This window comes from Plecotus auritus (assembly GCF_963455305.1).
Source record: "Plecotus auritus genome assembly, chromosome: 1".
In the NCBI taxonomy this organism is placed as follows: Eukaryota; Metazoa; Chordata; class Mammalia; order Chiroptera; family Vespertilionidae; genus Plecotus; species Plecotus auritus.
In genome coordinates this window covers 144,162,003-144,177,730 of record NC_137770.1, presented here as the reverse complement: position 1 = coordinate 144,177,730, position 15,728 = coordinate 144,162,003, and the positions used below count along the sequence as shown (strand labels likewise).

At 37.2% G+C, this 15,728-nt stretch overlaps 1 protein-coding gene across 9 annotated transcripts in view; it reads left to right on the top strand.

Moving 5' to 3' along the window:
- MLLT10 (MLLT10 histone lysine methyltransferase DOT1L cofactor) overlaps nt 1–15,728 on the top strand; it is a 250,100-nt gene that overhangs the window by 217,622 nt on the left and 16,750 nt on the right. For all 9 annotated transcript variants that reach the window (XM_080650474.1, XM_080650472.1, XM_080650473.1 and 6 more), the window contains 2 exons: nt 6,678–6,795; nt 8,143–8,215. In XM_080650474.1, the coding sequence (XP_080506600.1) occupies nt 6,678–6,795; nt 8,143–8,215 (191 nt within the window). The remainder of the gene's footprint in view (nt 1–6,677; nt 6,796–8,142; nt 8,216–15,728) is intronic.

The window sequence follows — 15,728 nt, the reverse complement described above, 5'->3', positions numbered from 1 at the left end:
TTAATGGCAAAGATGGAAAGCATAATAACTTATGAAAACAATTTTTTAAATAACAAGCTAAAATTTGTTTATCATGTGCTAAGCATTCTGTTAAGCCTCTTACATATATCCACTCAGCTAATTCCCACAATATTTTTATGAGCATAGGTACTATTATCTCCAATTTTTTTTAATATATATTTTATTGATGTTTTTACAGAGAGGAAGGGAGAGGGATAGAGAGCTAGAAACATCGATGAGAGAGAAACATCGATCAGCTGCCTCCTGCACACCTCCCACTGGGGATGTGCCCGCAACCAAGGTACATGCCCGTGACCGGAATCGAACCCAGGACCCTTCAGTCCGCAGGCCGACGCTCTATCCACTGAGCCAAACTGGTTTCGGCTATTATCTCCATTTTTATAGATTGATGACAGAGAGGTTAAGTACCTTGCCCAAGTGAGACGGCCTGGTTTATGGCAGATACCGTGATAATAAATAGGTTTTCCTTCTAATAGTATATGTGAAATAGGAATTTTTAAAGTAATATTCAGTTTAGTTGAGTTTGAAGAATTTTGGAAGAATGTATTTTTAAATCGTGTGTCAGGGTTGGAAAGCTTGAAGGAAAAGCTACTTTTTTGAATTGTTTGATTTTAACATGTATTGACAAGTTAATTGTGTATTTAAAAATGCTTCCTGTAACCTTTTCCTGTATGACTGAAGTTTGAAGTTTCATATCCACCTCTAGGTGATGTATTGCCATGATACTTTCTAAAGGTGAAATTTTTGCTATAGGTACTATTGTTTCCAACCTAAATTTTCTTCATTTCATATTTTTCTGCTGTTACCAACATTAGAGGGGAAAATAAATCTACCAAAACAGTACCCACTTTTAAGTCTGATATTCACATAATTGAGTAGACTTAGCCTGATTTTTTCCTTCCACAACTAACTCTTTTAGAATGAGCCAAGTACCTAGGAATTTGGTAGTTACTTTACTCTATGAGAGCTCTTTTAAAACTTCTCTGTAGTCACAAATAGATATCCTCTATAATAAAAGGCTAATATGCAAATTGCCCCCATGAGCGGGAGTTTGAGTGACTGGGAGTTAGACGTGCGCTGACCACCAGGGAGTAGCATGGAACATGGCAGGTGTCAGTGATACGGCACTGGCAGCAGGCAGTAGTGGAGGCACTGCCAGCCCTGATCACCCCACTGGTCGCCCTGGTGACTGGCGATGGTGGTGGGGGGTGAGGCCGGTGAGCAGGCAGTGCCAGGCCAAGGTGGGTGCAAGCAGGGGTCCCAATCTCCCCACTGGCCGCCCCACAGATCGGCCCTGATCACCAGCTAGGCCTAGGGACCCTACCCATGGACGAATTTCATGCACCGGGCCTCTAGTTTCACATAAGAAGTAAACTATTAACAGGGATGTTTCAAGCTGAAATGTAATTTTCATCTTACTGATATTTTAATAGGTCAGTCTGCTTAGAAAACAGTAAATTGCTTTGGTTTGCTTTGAGTTTGAACACTGCCTTAGTAGACTCACATATATTTCTGGATGTTTAACGTAAGTTAGAACTTTGCTAAAGCTATTCTTTGATTCGGGCACCTAAACACATTTTGTTTCAAAATAACTTAGCTTTACCTCAATAATTGTTCAGCTTATTCTTACTCTGTTTGTCCTTGGCTCTACCTTGTAAAATAATTATGCTTTTAAAAAGTGTTATTAGAGTAAGTGTAATATAACATCTTGAGTGGATGTGGTTCCTTTCAACTATTAATCTTGGGAAGAGAACAAAAAACACTTCTCTAAGATAACATATTGGAAGTTAAAGCAAATGTTTATTATTGCAATATGAATTTATAATTCTATAAGATATTTTTATCTTTGAACTAATCTAACACCTACTTTCACATTTTGAGATGACTTGATTTCAGTGGGACACTATAAAGTCAAGTACCTAGTTTATAGTCATATTCTTTTTGTTTTAACTTTCTATTTTGAAAAAATTTTAGATGTATAGAAAAGTTACAAAAACAGTACAGAGTAGATTTCACATATATCATGGATACCCTTCACTCAATGTTAACAACTCATATTCTTATAGTGCCAGTAGATCCAAGGAGGATATCTGTCCACATAGCCATTTTCCTTACTTGGGCAAGATAAAATTGACATGTCATAAGGTAGGTACTGCCCTCTATAAAGAATTGCCAGTCTTTTTTTTTTTTAAACCACATTTTGTTAATCTATTTACGAATTAATAGAATTTGATTTCTTTCCATTTTTTAGCTATTAGGAATAATGCCTCTGTGAACATTCATGTACAAATTTTTGTGGGAACATACGTTTTCATATGTGTGTTTTTTAAATTTAAATTTCCAGTCAACATTTAAAATTAAAAATTAGAAAAGTTGGTAACTATGGACCATCATTTCTACGTGTCAACCAGGGGCTGTACCTGAGTAATGGTTAACCCTCTTTGGTGGGACTCACACTCTCCTGTTTAGTATAGTCCTCTCTTGTATACCCTAAAATTGGCCTTAGTTTTCAGTTGCTTGACCTGGTACTTACATTTTGTTGTTCTCATAGTATAGCTAAAGAGGAAAACATTTATTATATTCATATCTTGATCAAATATTAAAAAAACAAATGTAGACCAAGAAAACTGGGAGGGGCGGCTTTTTTTCCCCCCAGAAGTGAAGAATATTCCTAGTCTTTATATCAGGTTTTATGAAGGAGACTTATGATACATTAGTAATTTGCTTTCCATGTACTGTTTAAAGTCCATGTCCAAAGTATACTGTGGAGAAATGTGTACATATTGTTTCCTTTGTTCCTTGTTCCAGATTTCTTTTATATAAAGTTTTCAGTGCTCTTTATGCTTCATAACCACTGTTTCTTTCGGTTCACATGGAGATCCTTCCATCCCCCCTGAATCTTAGTGATTTCACTTATTAATGATAACAAAAATTTTTGAGTCTACACATTGCCAGGCATTATGCATGTATTCTTCTCAGTAAGTTGTCTTTCTTTTCCCTACTCTCTTAGGTAACCTCCTTCATTGATACTAAGTTATGGAATCTTTTCACTAACATGTTGGGGATTTTTTTGGCCCTGCCTATGGTGCCAACAGTTACTAAGGGTTCCCAGCATTAACCATTCTAAACATCATTTCAGAAGTAGTGACTAAACAGTGTCAGTCATTTGTGGAGTCTTTGGTGACTCATATTATCTGCTTAACATGTTAAGATGTTAATTAATTGAGTTTTAATGTAGAGTAGTTTAGATATTTTAATACATCACAAAACTCTACCTGGTAAAATTAATAACTTATTTTTTATCTCTTTTGAAAGTTTCTCATTTAGATAAATGCAATAATTTAAAAACAACTACTACCAGATAATTTTTACCCATTCAGAAAATTTGGGAAATTGGTCATTTAGGATAATCAAGGATGCATTCCCATTTTAGTTTATTATTGTTAATTTACTTTTGCCTGCCATCTTTATAAAATATATACTTTTCTGCTTTGGAATTATGTTAAAGATAACTTATCCTTTTCCTGATAATAGTCATTATGCTGATCATGTTAAGCAGATAACATGATCTGTTGTACTACTTTGCATTTTGAATTTTTAGTATAGTGAGTCTAGTGTGTGATTTGCAAGGTAAGATAATTTGGAGACTACATCAAGAAATTTGAAGCTAATAAGGTAAATATAAAGCCCTTGATAGAAGGAACCCTTGCTGAAAAAGGATGTATTTCTGATTAGAGTACGATCTTTTGATTCTTTTTTTTCTTTTAATATATTTTTATTGATTTTTTTTATTTTTATTGATTTATTTTATTTTATTTTATTTTATTTTTAAGAGAGAGAGAGGGAAGGAGAGGAAGAGAGCTAGAAACATCGATGAGAGAAAAAGATCAACATCATTCTGCTGCCTCCTGCACGCCCCCTGTTGGGGATTGAGCCCCCAACCTGGGCAAGTGCCCCAACCAGATACCAGCACAGCGACTTTCTGGTGCTTAGGTCGAAGCTCAACCACTAACCACACCAGCCAGGCAGGATCTTTTGGTTCTTACCAAGAGACTAAGGCAGCTCATAAAACTGATAATTGCAACTAAAAAAGTAATCCAACTGGTATTATATTAGTTCTGATTCAGTAAAAGATGACTGCATGAAAAAGGAGAATCAAAATGCTAAGATGTAGCCTGGCCAGTGTAGCTCAGTGGTTGAGCATTGACCCACGAACCAAGAGATCACTGGTTCAGTTCCTGTCAGGACATATGCCTGGGTTACGGGCTCAATACCCAGGGATGTGCAGGAGGCACCCAGTCTATGTTTCTGTTTCTCATTGATGTTTCTACCTCTCTGTCCTTCTTCCTTCCTCTCTCTAGTCAATAGAAACATGTGGGTTTTTTTTTTAAAGGCTAAGATGCATATACTAAGGCATCTAGATATCTGTGTTCTTTGAGCACCACCCCACCAGAACTCTGTAATATGTTTATTCTTGCTCATATTTTTCTCTCTTCTTTTGCTGTCTCAGCTGTTACTTCTTGCTGCCAACAAACTGTCTTAAGATATTACTTTTTCTTCCTCTGTCTAATTAATTTTCCACTTCTAATCTTTTTTATGCTTAGTTGATCTTTTTGGAATTATGTCTAGAGTAAGAATAAATTGGCTCAGTGAAAGGCATTTTTAAGTATAAGGTACCTGAGATTTTTAACTCATGTCACTGGTAACATCTGGTCTTTCTGTTGGTTTGGATTTTTCTTTTTCTAAGTTATTTGATAAGTAGCCAAGATTCCCAAGTATTTGACTTCTGGGGAGGTAAAAAAAAAAAATCTCACTATATTTTTACTTATGAATTGTATATTTTATGTATATAACACTAAATGCATGATAAATATCTAGTATGATCGTCAGGTTAAAATTATGACTTAACTTTTACTAAAGCTAGTTGATGGTTAAATAGGACTTTACGGTACAAACTTACTGGCTTTGTATACATATCTTTAATAAGAGGAAAAACGAAACCCAGAAATTGACCAATTGATCTTAGACATTAAAGTATGAACTGTGAAATATACCCTTTGAAACAATGGAAAGCAAGGAGAGGCATGATTCTGCATCAAGAAGACTATGAATTTAAGGTCAAGTTTTCTTGCTTAATAAGTTGTCTAGAGGCCAGATATAATGTCAGGGTCTGAGTCTTTCCAGAAACATTGTTTATTCTCTGTAAGATTTTGCTTTTTATAACTACTATGTCATCTTGGTCTCCTGTGTGTAGTTATACATTTCAAAATGTCCCACATCTTTAGTTCTGCTGTTATTCAACTTCTTTATATTAGATGTGCTTCAATACTTGAAATTATTTTTTAGAATTTCGTTCTGAAATAACTATACAGTGATTCGTTTTATAAAAACTTAAGTTTGATTTCATTCATGAAAAAGAATATGAAGTGTATTTTAAATTTTGTGGTTCTGTTAAATCTGAAGAGTATTTCAGGCTAGTAATAGCCTTCTGTGAATATGACAGTATTTTGTGTACCAGAGATTTGCTTCCAAAATGCCACATTTTAAAGTTATAATATTCTTGGAAAGTGGGAGAAACTGTTCACATCAAAGAAGGCATTTTTATTACAATGGATTACTCAAGACTTTGGCCAGCCTCCTTAGCTTCATCTGTTTAAGGGTTCATTTTCGCTTGTTTGGCACAAGTCCCAGTAGAGGCCTTCAGAATTGTGGTTAGCAGCATGAATGAATCACAAACTTTGGATCAGCTCTTAAGTTAGTAGAGCTGGCTTCCTGCCAAAAAGACAGTGCCTTATATGGGGTCAGAGCAAAGCTGTGATTCGTTGAGCCTTACATTGTATAGAAAACATACTTGTAATGCCTGTTTGCTTCCTTTTAAAATAAAAACAAAACAGAAAAAGCAGCAGGCTTCCAAGTCTATCAAAATAGAAAGTAACAAAATAGTGTGCAGGTTTTACTAATGACAGTTAATGGAAATAAGGCTCTGTAGAGTTAAAATACTAAAAATAGATGTTGGACGTTTTGACCTCCTTAGCATCCTATGATGTAAGAGACTAAAAAGCATGTTAAACATCTGTTGTCTACCTGCCCTTATTTTATAGTGGTTTAATAAGATTAAATAGCCAAAACCGGTTTGGCTCAGTGGAAGAGCGTCAGCCTGCGGACTGAAGGGTCCCAGGTTCGATTCCGGTCAAGGGCATGTAACTTGGTTGCGGGCACATCCCCAGTGGGAGGTGTGTAGGAGGCAGCTGATCGATGTTTCTCTCCTCTCTCATCGATGTTTCTATCTATCACTCTTCCTTCCTCTCTGTAAAAAATCAATAAAGTATATTAAAAAAAAAATAAGATTAAATAGTCATATGTTCACATGGTTACCATGCCACTGTGTTTTGATACTGACTACATACTTGGAAATTAAAGCAGGAATAGTTACCTTTGAATGTTCTGGTCCTTTATAAAAAAATGGAGTTATGTAACTTCAAAAACTGAAATGTTGTAATGGTAAAACAAGTGAGAATGAAATTTGCTCTTCAGATAGTTATGAATTTTTGCTTATATTCGTAGGTTGGAGTAAATAGCTATTAGGTCCATCAGGAGGAAAAGTATTAAGATTTTTCAAATATAATTTACTTATCTTTATAATTCTTTTTATTTAGGCAAATGCCCTACCTGGATCTTCTCTTAGTCAGGCACCATCTCATATGTATGGCAATAGATTAAATACAAATTCTTCAATGGCAGCTCTTATAGCTCAGTCTGAAAACACTCAAACAGGTAAGTTTTCAAGAATTTTTAAACTCTAAAATTCTATTCCTCTTACCCAATGAAATTTTCCCCTCAATTGCTTATTTTATTTGAAAAGTCTAAAGGTGTGCTTAATATAGAATTATGCCTTTTTTTTCTTTATGAGAAGAATCACAGTTGGAAGTAAATAGTATGCTGTGCTGCAAAATAGTTATGTGCCTTTTTCACTCTCTGAAATGTAAATGTTTAAGCAGAAGCATCAGCAGGCAGGAATGCAACGTCTCCTGTGACTTCTGTGATTGATGTGTTCAGTTCTCAGTTCTATGCAATGAAAGTAACATAACACTGGGCTTTTTGGTGAATAGCCTAAACCTTTATTTGCATAATTCATGAAATTGCATTACACAAACTTGGTTTAAAAAAAAAAAATCCTGTTAGAGAATTTCTACAGTGTTTAGTAATCCTGTGAATTTTGACCAGTTGACATTTTGTAGCATTTGCCTCTTGTACTATTTTAATGAGTTGCTGGATTTGCTTTGTTTCATTCCATCCTTAAGGATTTGTTGACATGTCCAAGTAGTCATGCCTGTTTGGGGGAAGGGAATGGGTTTAGCAGTTCACCAAGAATGGATCAGTCATGTCTTTACCCTTCAAGGGTCAAAGGTTACCTGACTGAATAAGGGGAGGACAACCTTGAAAGAGGCCAGATAGGGTGATTTTATAAGCAACTAACTAGGAAATACAAGTTACTTTTCAAGCAGAGATACTCTGTTACCTCAGGAATATTTTGAAGAAATTAAAAATTTCCTTTTAAATACAGAATTCTGTGTTCCTACTTATTTTTGTCAATTTGGATATTTAACGTTATATTTAACTTTATTCTTGGTGTGAGGTTCCTTGTAATTAATATATATATATAATTTTAATCTTGGTGTGTGGCTCTATGTAATATGTATGTTATTACTTCTCTTGGGTTGCAAAGTGTTAAAAAAAACAAAGTGTAAGGATTTGCTGTGATAAGCATGCAGATTACCAGTTCACCGCTGTGATTCATTACTTTAACCATAGAAATTAAAAGTGGCTGAGGGGAGGGTACTGCAAATGCAAACCACACTTCTGTGCTGTAAAATTGAAAGGAATGAAAGAACAGAACATAATCCATGGCCTTCTACACCCACAGAAACATGTAGAGACAACGCCTTAAATGCCACAGTTCAGCAATTTTAAACTAGCAACATACTAGATCTTTTATTTTCATAGTAAATACAAAGATAGTGCTAAAGGTTTCATGTATGTTTTAGGGAAAAATCAGGGCAAGAGATTAAAATCTCTTATCTAGAGAGTCACTTTATCAGCTATGAAATATTTACACTGCAGATCAGGATCTTGGAGACAATAGCCGCAGCCTTGTTGGCAGAGGAAGCTCACCCCGAGGAAGCCTCTCACCAAGGTAAGCATTATTTACACTGCAAAGTATAGGCAAAAGAAACATTTTGAGATTGGAAACTTCTTTATCTCATATCAGCAGAGTGTACATTTGTGAGGCTATAAAAGCACTCTGAAGATAAGAAGCATGTCTGGACAGTCAAGAAAAATGATTCTGAATTAATTTGAATATTAATTTAAACACAGTTTTCTAAGCTTTTTAAAAGTTATAACTCTTAGATTTCCAATCAATTTGAACTCTCTTGTTTTTATTATTTATGTATTTAGCTTCTGGTACTATTAATGTATTAATTTGGGTAATTCTTTTTGCTCATAAAATAGTCTTCAAGTCTCTTAAAGCTACAGAGTCAAGGCTTTCAACTTTGGCTTCCAGTTTTAGTTCTGTTGTGGGCAATTCACTTAAACCTTTAGTCTTTAGTTCCTAATTTAGTAAATGAAGTTCTTGTTGTTCATCTCTGAAATCCCTCTAGTTCTTAGAATTGTTTGAATCAAAGTATAGCAAATGTGTTACATTATTTTTTGAAATTGTTTTAGATATTATATGAAAGAATTCAGGGACCATTTATTAGGACACTCCTAATCAGAGTTGTACTGAAGGATTGAATTTCTCTTAGCACAATCTAAGTGCCCCAAATCTTTCTATCTCAATGGGGAGAATAATACCTAGTAGGAAATGTTGTGTCCGTGTTTTACTAATTTTATTCCACTTTCACCTTCTACACCTTCTTTTGGTTTGTTTTCTCTCTGTTCTCTAATCTTGTAAGTTCTGCCTCAAGTATGGATTTAGACTGGGTGAGAATGGAGAGCAGAAGGAGAAAAAGCCCATTTTAGAAATTTTTTTTTCAACCATGGCAAACTAAAAATATTCAACTATGGGAATTTTTAAAAATTCTGTTGAAAATTAAAATTTTTAGCCCTGGTTGGTTTAGCTCAGTGGTTAGAATGCCAGTCCACGGACCAAAGGGTCTCAGGTTTGATTCCTGGTCAAAGGCACGAACCTCAGTTGCAGGATCAATGCCCTGCCCCAGTTGGGGAGGCAACCAACCAATCCATGTGTCTCTCTCATGTTGATGTTTCTCTCTCTCTCTTCCCTTTCCTCTCTCCATTCTATTCTCTCTGAAAATCAGTGGAAAGATATCCTCAGTTGAGTATTAAAAAAAAAAATTTTAAATTTCTATGTGATAGCTGCCATAAGTATCAGTGTTACTGTGTTGCTGATATCATCAGGGAAGTTTTATTAAGAAACATTTGTCAGTAAAGAGATTAGTACAGTAACCTCTAATTTTATATTTCCTAGGTTGTAGTATATCTAGCAGTGCCTTTTTTCTACACAATTCTTTTTTTTTTTAATTTATCTTTGTTGTTGAAAGTGTTATAGATGTTCCCTTTTTCCACTCCATTGTCCCCTTTCTCCTCACTTCCTCTCCCTCCTCAGGCCTTCAGCACACTATTGACTGTGTCCATGGATTTTGAATATATGCATATAAGTTCTTTGTTTAATCCCCTCCCCTCTTTCCTCTGAGAATCGTCAGTCTGTTGCATGCTTTCATGTCTCTGGATTTATTTTGTCTGCCAGTTTATTCTGTTCATTAGATTCCACATATAAGTGGATCATGTGGTATTTGTCTTTCTCTGACTAGCTTATTTTGGTTAGCATAATACTTTCCAGGTTCCTCCATGCTGTCTCACAGGATAAGAGATCCTTCTTTTTTATAGCTGCATAGTATTCCAAGGTATAAATGTACCACAGCTTTTTTATCCACTCATCTATGAATGGGTACCTGGGCTGTTTCCAGTTCTTAGCTATTACAAATAATGCTGTTATGAACATAGCGGTGCATATATTCTTTCTGATTGGTGTTTCAGGCTTCTTAGGCTATATTCCTAGCAGTGGGATTACTGGGTCAAATGGCAATCCCGTTTTTAATTTTTTGAGGAAAGTCCACATTGTTTTCTATAGTGATTGTACTGCATTCCCACCAGCAGTGTACTAGGTTTCCTTTTTTGTCCACATCCTCACCAGCATTTGTTGTTTGTTGATTTATTAATAGAAGCCTTTCTGCTGGCAGGTGTGAAGTGGTACTTCATTATGGTCTTAATTTGCATTTTTCTGATGATTAGTGATGTTGATCTTTTTCATCATATGTCTTGGCCATTTGTATGTCTTCTTTGAAGAAGTGTCTATTTAGGTTCTCTGTCATTTTTAAGTTGTATTATTTTCTTCCTTTTGTTGATTTGTATGAGTACTTCGTATGTTTGGAAATTAACACCTTATCAGATGTATCATTGGCACATATATTCCCCTATACAGAGGGTTCCCTTTTCATTTTGATGATGGTTACTTTTGCCCTGCCAAACTTTTTATTTTGCTGTAGTCCCATTTGTTTATTTTCCCTTTCTTTCTCTTGCTCTAGACATTTTATGCTACATGGCATGTTTGATATTTTGCTGCTTTACGTTTTCTTCTAGGATTTTTATAGTTTCACGACTTACATTTAAATCTTTTATCCATTTTTAGTTTATTCTAGTGTATGGTGTAAGTTGGTGGTCTAGTTTCAATTTTTTGCATATACCTGTCCAATTATCCTAACACCATTTATGGAGAGACTGTCTTTACTTCATTGTACCCTCTTGTCTCCTTTGTCAAATATTAACTGAGCATAATGGCTTGGGTTGATTTCTGAGTTCTCTGTTCTGTTCCATTGATCTATATTCCTGTTCTTGTGCCAGTACCAGGCTGTTTTGATTACAGTAGCTTTACAGTATAGCTTGATGTCTGGTATTGTGATCTCTTCAACTTTGTTCTTCTTTCTCAAGATTGCTACAGCTATTCAGTGTCTTTTTTGGTTCCATATAAATTTTTGGAGTATTTGTTCTAGATCTGTGAAATATGCCATTTTTTTAAAATACATATTTTTATTGACTTCAGAGAGGAGGAGAGAGAGACATCAGTAATGAGAATCGTTGATCAGCTGCCTCTGCGTGCCCCACACTGAGGATCGAGCCTGCAAGCCAGGCATGTGCCCCGATCGGGCATTGAACCGTGACCTCCTGGTTCATAGGTTGACGCTCAACCACTGGGCCACGCTGGCCGGGCTATATACCATTGGTATTTTAATAGGGATTGCAATGAATCTATATATTGTTTGGGTAGTATGGGCATTTTAATGATGTTAATTCTACCAGTCCATGAGCATGGTATATTCTTCCGCTTATATCTTCTTCTGTCTCTTTTTTCAACATTCTGTAGTTTTCCAAATATAGGTATTTTACCTCCTTGGTTAAGTTTATTTTTAAGTGTCTTAATTTCTTTGTTACAATGGTAAAGGGATTGTTTGTTCAGTTTCTCTTTCTGAGAGTTCATTTTTGGTGTATAAAAATGCCATCGAGCCCTAGCCAGTTTGATTCAATGGATAGAGCATCAGCCCGCAAAATGAAGGGTCCCGGGTTTGATCCTAGTCCAAGTGCATGTGGGGGGAAATCAATCAATGTGTCTCAGATCAATGTTTCTCTTTCTTTGTCTCTTCCCCTTCCTTTCAATCTCTCTAAAATAATCAATGGGGAAATGTCCTCAGGTGAGGATTTTTTTTTAAATGCCATAGATTTCTGGGTGTTATTTTTCTATCCTGCTACATTGCTGAATTCATTTATTAAATCTAGTAGTTTCTGCCCTAACCGGTTTGGCTCAGTGGATAGAGCATCAGCCTGCGGACTGAAAGGTCCCAGGTTTGATTCCGGTCAAGGGCATGTACCTTGGTTGCAGGCACATCCCCAGTAGGAGGTGTGCAGGAGGCAGCTGATCGATGTTTCTCTCTCATCGATGTTTATAACTCTCTATACCTCTCCCTTCCTCTCTGTAAAAAATCAATAAAATATATTTTTTAAAAATCTACTAGTTTCTTGGAGGAGTCTTTAGGGTTTTCTATATACAATATCATGTCATCTGTGGATAATGACAATTTTACATCCACTGTAGGTTTTTCATATATGGCCTTTATTATGTTGAGGTACGATCCCTCTGTTTCCACTTTGCTGAGAGTTTTTATCAAAAATGGGTGCTGGGCCCTAGCTGGTTTGGCTCAGTGCACTGGGGACTGAAGGGTTCCTGGTTTGGTTCCGGTCAGGGGCACATGCATGGAATGCAGGCTTGATCCTCAGTGGAGGGGGCGTGTAGGAAGCAGCCCATCAATGATTCTCTCTCATCATTGATTTTTCTATCTCTCCCTTTCCCTTTCTCTTTGAAATCAGGAAAAATATATATATTTTTTAAAATGTTTGTTGGATTTTGTTGAATGCTTTTTCTGCATCTATTGATATGATCATGTGATTTTTATCTTTCAATTTGTTTTGTGATGTATCACATTTATTGATTTGTTAATATTGTACCAGCTTTGCATCCCTGGAATAAATCACACTGGTCATGATGTATGATCTTTTTAATACGTTGCTGGATCTGATTTGCTAATATTTTGTTGAGGATTTTAGCATCTGTGTTCATCAGGGATGTTACTGTAATTTTCTTTGTAGTGTCTTTATCTGGTTTTGGAATTAGGATAATGCTGGCCTCATAAAAAGAACTTGGACGTGTTCCTTCCTCTTGGATTTTTTGGAATAGTTTGGGGAGGATACATGTTAGTTATTCTTTTAAGGTTTGGTAAAACTCCCCTATGAAGCTGTCTTGGCCAAGTTTTTTGACTACTGCTTCTATTTTATCAGTTGTAATTGGCCTATTCAGGTTTTCTGATTCTTCCAGACTTAGTTTTGGAAGATTGTATTATTCTAGGAATTTGTCCATTTCATCCACATTGTCCAGCTTGTTGGCATATAGTTGCTCATAATATTTTCTTACAATCCTTTGTATTTCTGTGATGTCAGTTGTTACGTCACCACTTTTATTTCTAACTAGAGGCCCGGTGCATGAAAATTCATGCATTGGAGGGAGGGTCCCTCACCCCAGCCTGCCACCCTCTCACAGTCCGGGAGCCGTCAGTGGCAGGAGGTGACCCGGTGATCGGGAAAGGCGACACCCCCATCACACCTCTGCTGTTGCCACTGCCAGCAGCGCAAGCCTCTGCAGGCCCTGGTTACCTGAGCCTCAGGCGCCCCTGGGCAGCTGGGCAGCTGCCATCCGAGGCTTGCCTGTGCCTTGGGCCAGCCCTGGGCAGCTGGGGGGCTGAGGAAACTGGGGGACTATGGAGGCAGGCGTGCATAGCAGCCAGACCTGCCTGGGGGTGGACCCGGCCATGCCACCATCTTGTGGCTGTGGGTGCCACCATCTTTGAGAACGTGGCAGTCAATTAGCATATTCCCTCCTTTATGGCTTTGTGAGGGCATGACAGTCAATTACCATAGTCCTTCTTTATTAGATAGAATTATTTGGGTCTTCTCTCTTTGTTTCTTGATTAGTCTGGCTAAAGGTTCATCAATCTCATTTATCTTTTCAGAGAACCAGCTCTTGGTTTCATTGATCTTTTGTATTATTTTTAGTCTCTATAAATTTTTCTCTATCCAGCGCAGCTAGAGAGCAGTCTGGTTCCTGAGTAGGGGTTGCTGGGGATTGAGAAAATGAAAGAGACAGGCACAGAGATAGAAAGAAAAAGCTGCGTCCGGATGGGAACACTGTCCTCTGATGGAGAGACAGAGACCCAGAGCTGATATAGTGTGTTTATTTTATAGTATGATTATAACAAGATTAATATGTATACAAATGTTCTTGTTTTGGCAACACTTGCTGCACCTCCCGTAGCCCATTAGCTACTTAAGGAAGGAATTAGGGAGGGCTACAAGCTCAGGCTTAACAATGTTAGGAGAGCTCTGCCCTCCAGGCTGGGACTTATTGTGGCCCTGCCACAGGTCAGCTCGAGGCTTGACCCTAGAGCTGCTCCCTACAAGTCTCTATGTCATTTATTTCCACTCTGATCTTCATTATTTTCTTCCTTCCACTTACTCTGGGCTTTTCTTCCCTTTGTAATTCTTTAAGTTGTAGGGTTAAGTAGTATATTATTAATAATATTTCTTTTTTTTTTGTGGTAGGCTTAATTAACTTCCCTCTGAGGACTGCTTTTGTTGTGTCCCAGAGATTTGGGGTTCTTGTATCCTCATTTTAATTTGTTTCCGGAAAGTGTTTTATTTTTGTCTTGATTTCATTGGTAACCCATTCATTGTTTAATAACATGCTATTTAGCCTCCATGTGTTTGAATGTTTTTGAGTTTTTACTGTAGTTGATTTCTAATTTCATGCCATTGTGAAACGAGAAGATGCTTGATATGATTTCAGTCTTCTTGAACTTGTAGAGACTTGTTTTGTGTCCTAACATGTCAATTTTTGAGAATTTTCCATGTGCACTTAAAAAGAATGTATATTCTGCAGTTTGGGGATGAAATGTTCTGTAAATGTCAATTAAATCCATGTGACCTAGTGTTTCATTTAGGGTCACTGTTTCCTTGTTAATTTTTTGTCTGGAAGATCTATACAGTGATGTGAGTAGGGTGTTAAAATCCCCTACTATGGCCCTGGCTGGTTTGGCTCGGTAGATAGAGCGTTGGCCTGCGGACTGAAGGGTCCCGCTTAAGGGCACATGCCCGGATTGCGGGCTTGATCCCCAATGGGGGGCGTGCAGGAAGCAGCCGATCAGTGATTCTCTCTCACCATTGATGTTTCTATCTCTCTCTCTCCCCTTCTCCCTTCCTCTCTGAAACCAATAAAAATACATATATATTTTAAATCCCCTACTATGATAGCATTGTTGTCAATCTCTCCCTTAAGGTCTTCCAGAAGTATCCTATATAATAAAACCCTAATATGCAAATCGACCGAATGGTGGAAAGACAAGCAGAATGACGCGCACTGACCACCAGGGGACAGATGCTCAACGCAGCAGCTGCCCCCAGCCCACAGGCCCTGACCGGCAGTGGTGGCAGTGGGTTGGGCTGGCAAGCAGGTGGCGCCAGGCCGCCAGCCAAGGCAGGTGCCAGCGGGGGCCCCGATTGCCCCTCCTGTCACCCCAAAGATAAGCCCTGATCGCCAGCCAGGCCTAGAGACCCTACCCATGCACAAATTTTGTGTACTAGGCCTCTAGTTTTATATATGTGGGTGTTCCTATATTGGATGCATATACATTAACCAGGGTTATATCCTCTTGTTGATTCAACCTCTTGTATTATGTAGTGGCTTTCATTATCTCTTGTTATGGCCTTTATTTTGAAGTCTGTTTTATCAGATGTGAGTATTGATTCACCAGTTTTTGTTTTTGTTTTTTGTTTTTTGTTTTTTTCATTTCTATTTGCATGGAAATTTTTTTCCCATTTCTTTATTTTCATCCTAAGTGAGTCTCTTGTAGACAGCATATATTTGGGTCATGTTTTCATATCCATACAGCTACCCTATGTCTTTTGATTGGAACATTGAAGCCATTTACATATAAGGTTATTATTGATAGGTGCTTGTTTGTTGCCATTCTTATTCTTTTTGTCTGTGTTCCCCTCTCTTTCCCTATTTCTTCTTTTTACAACAGCAC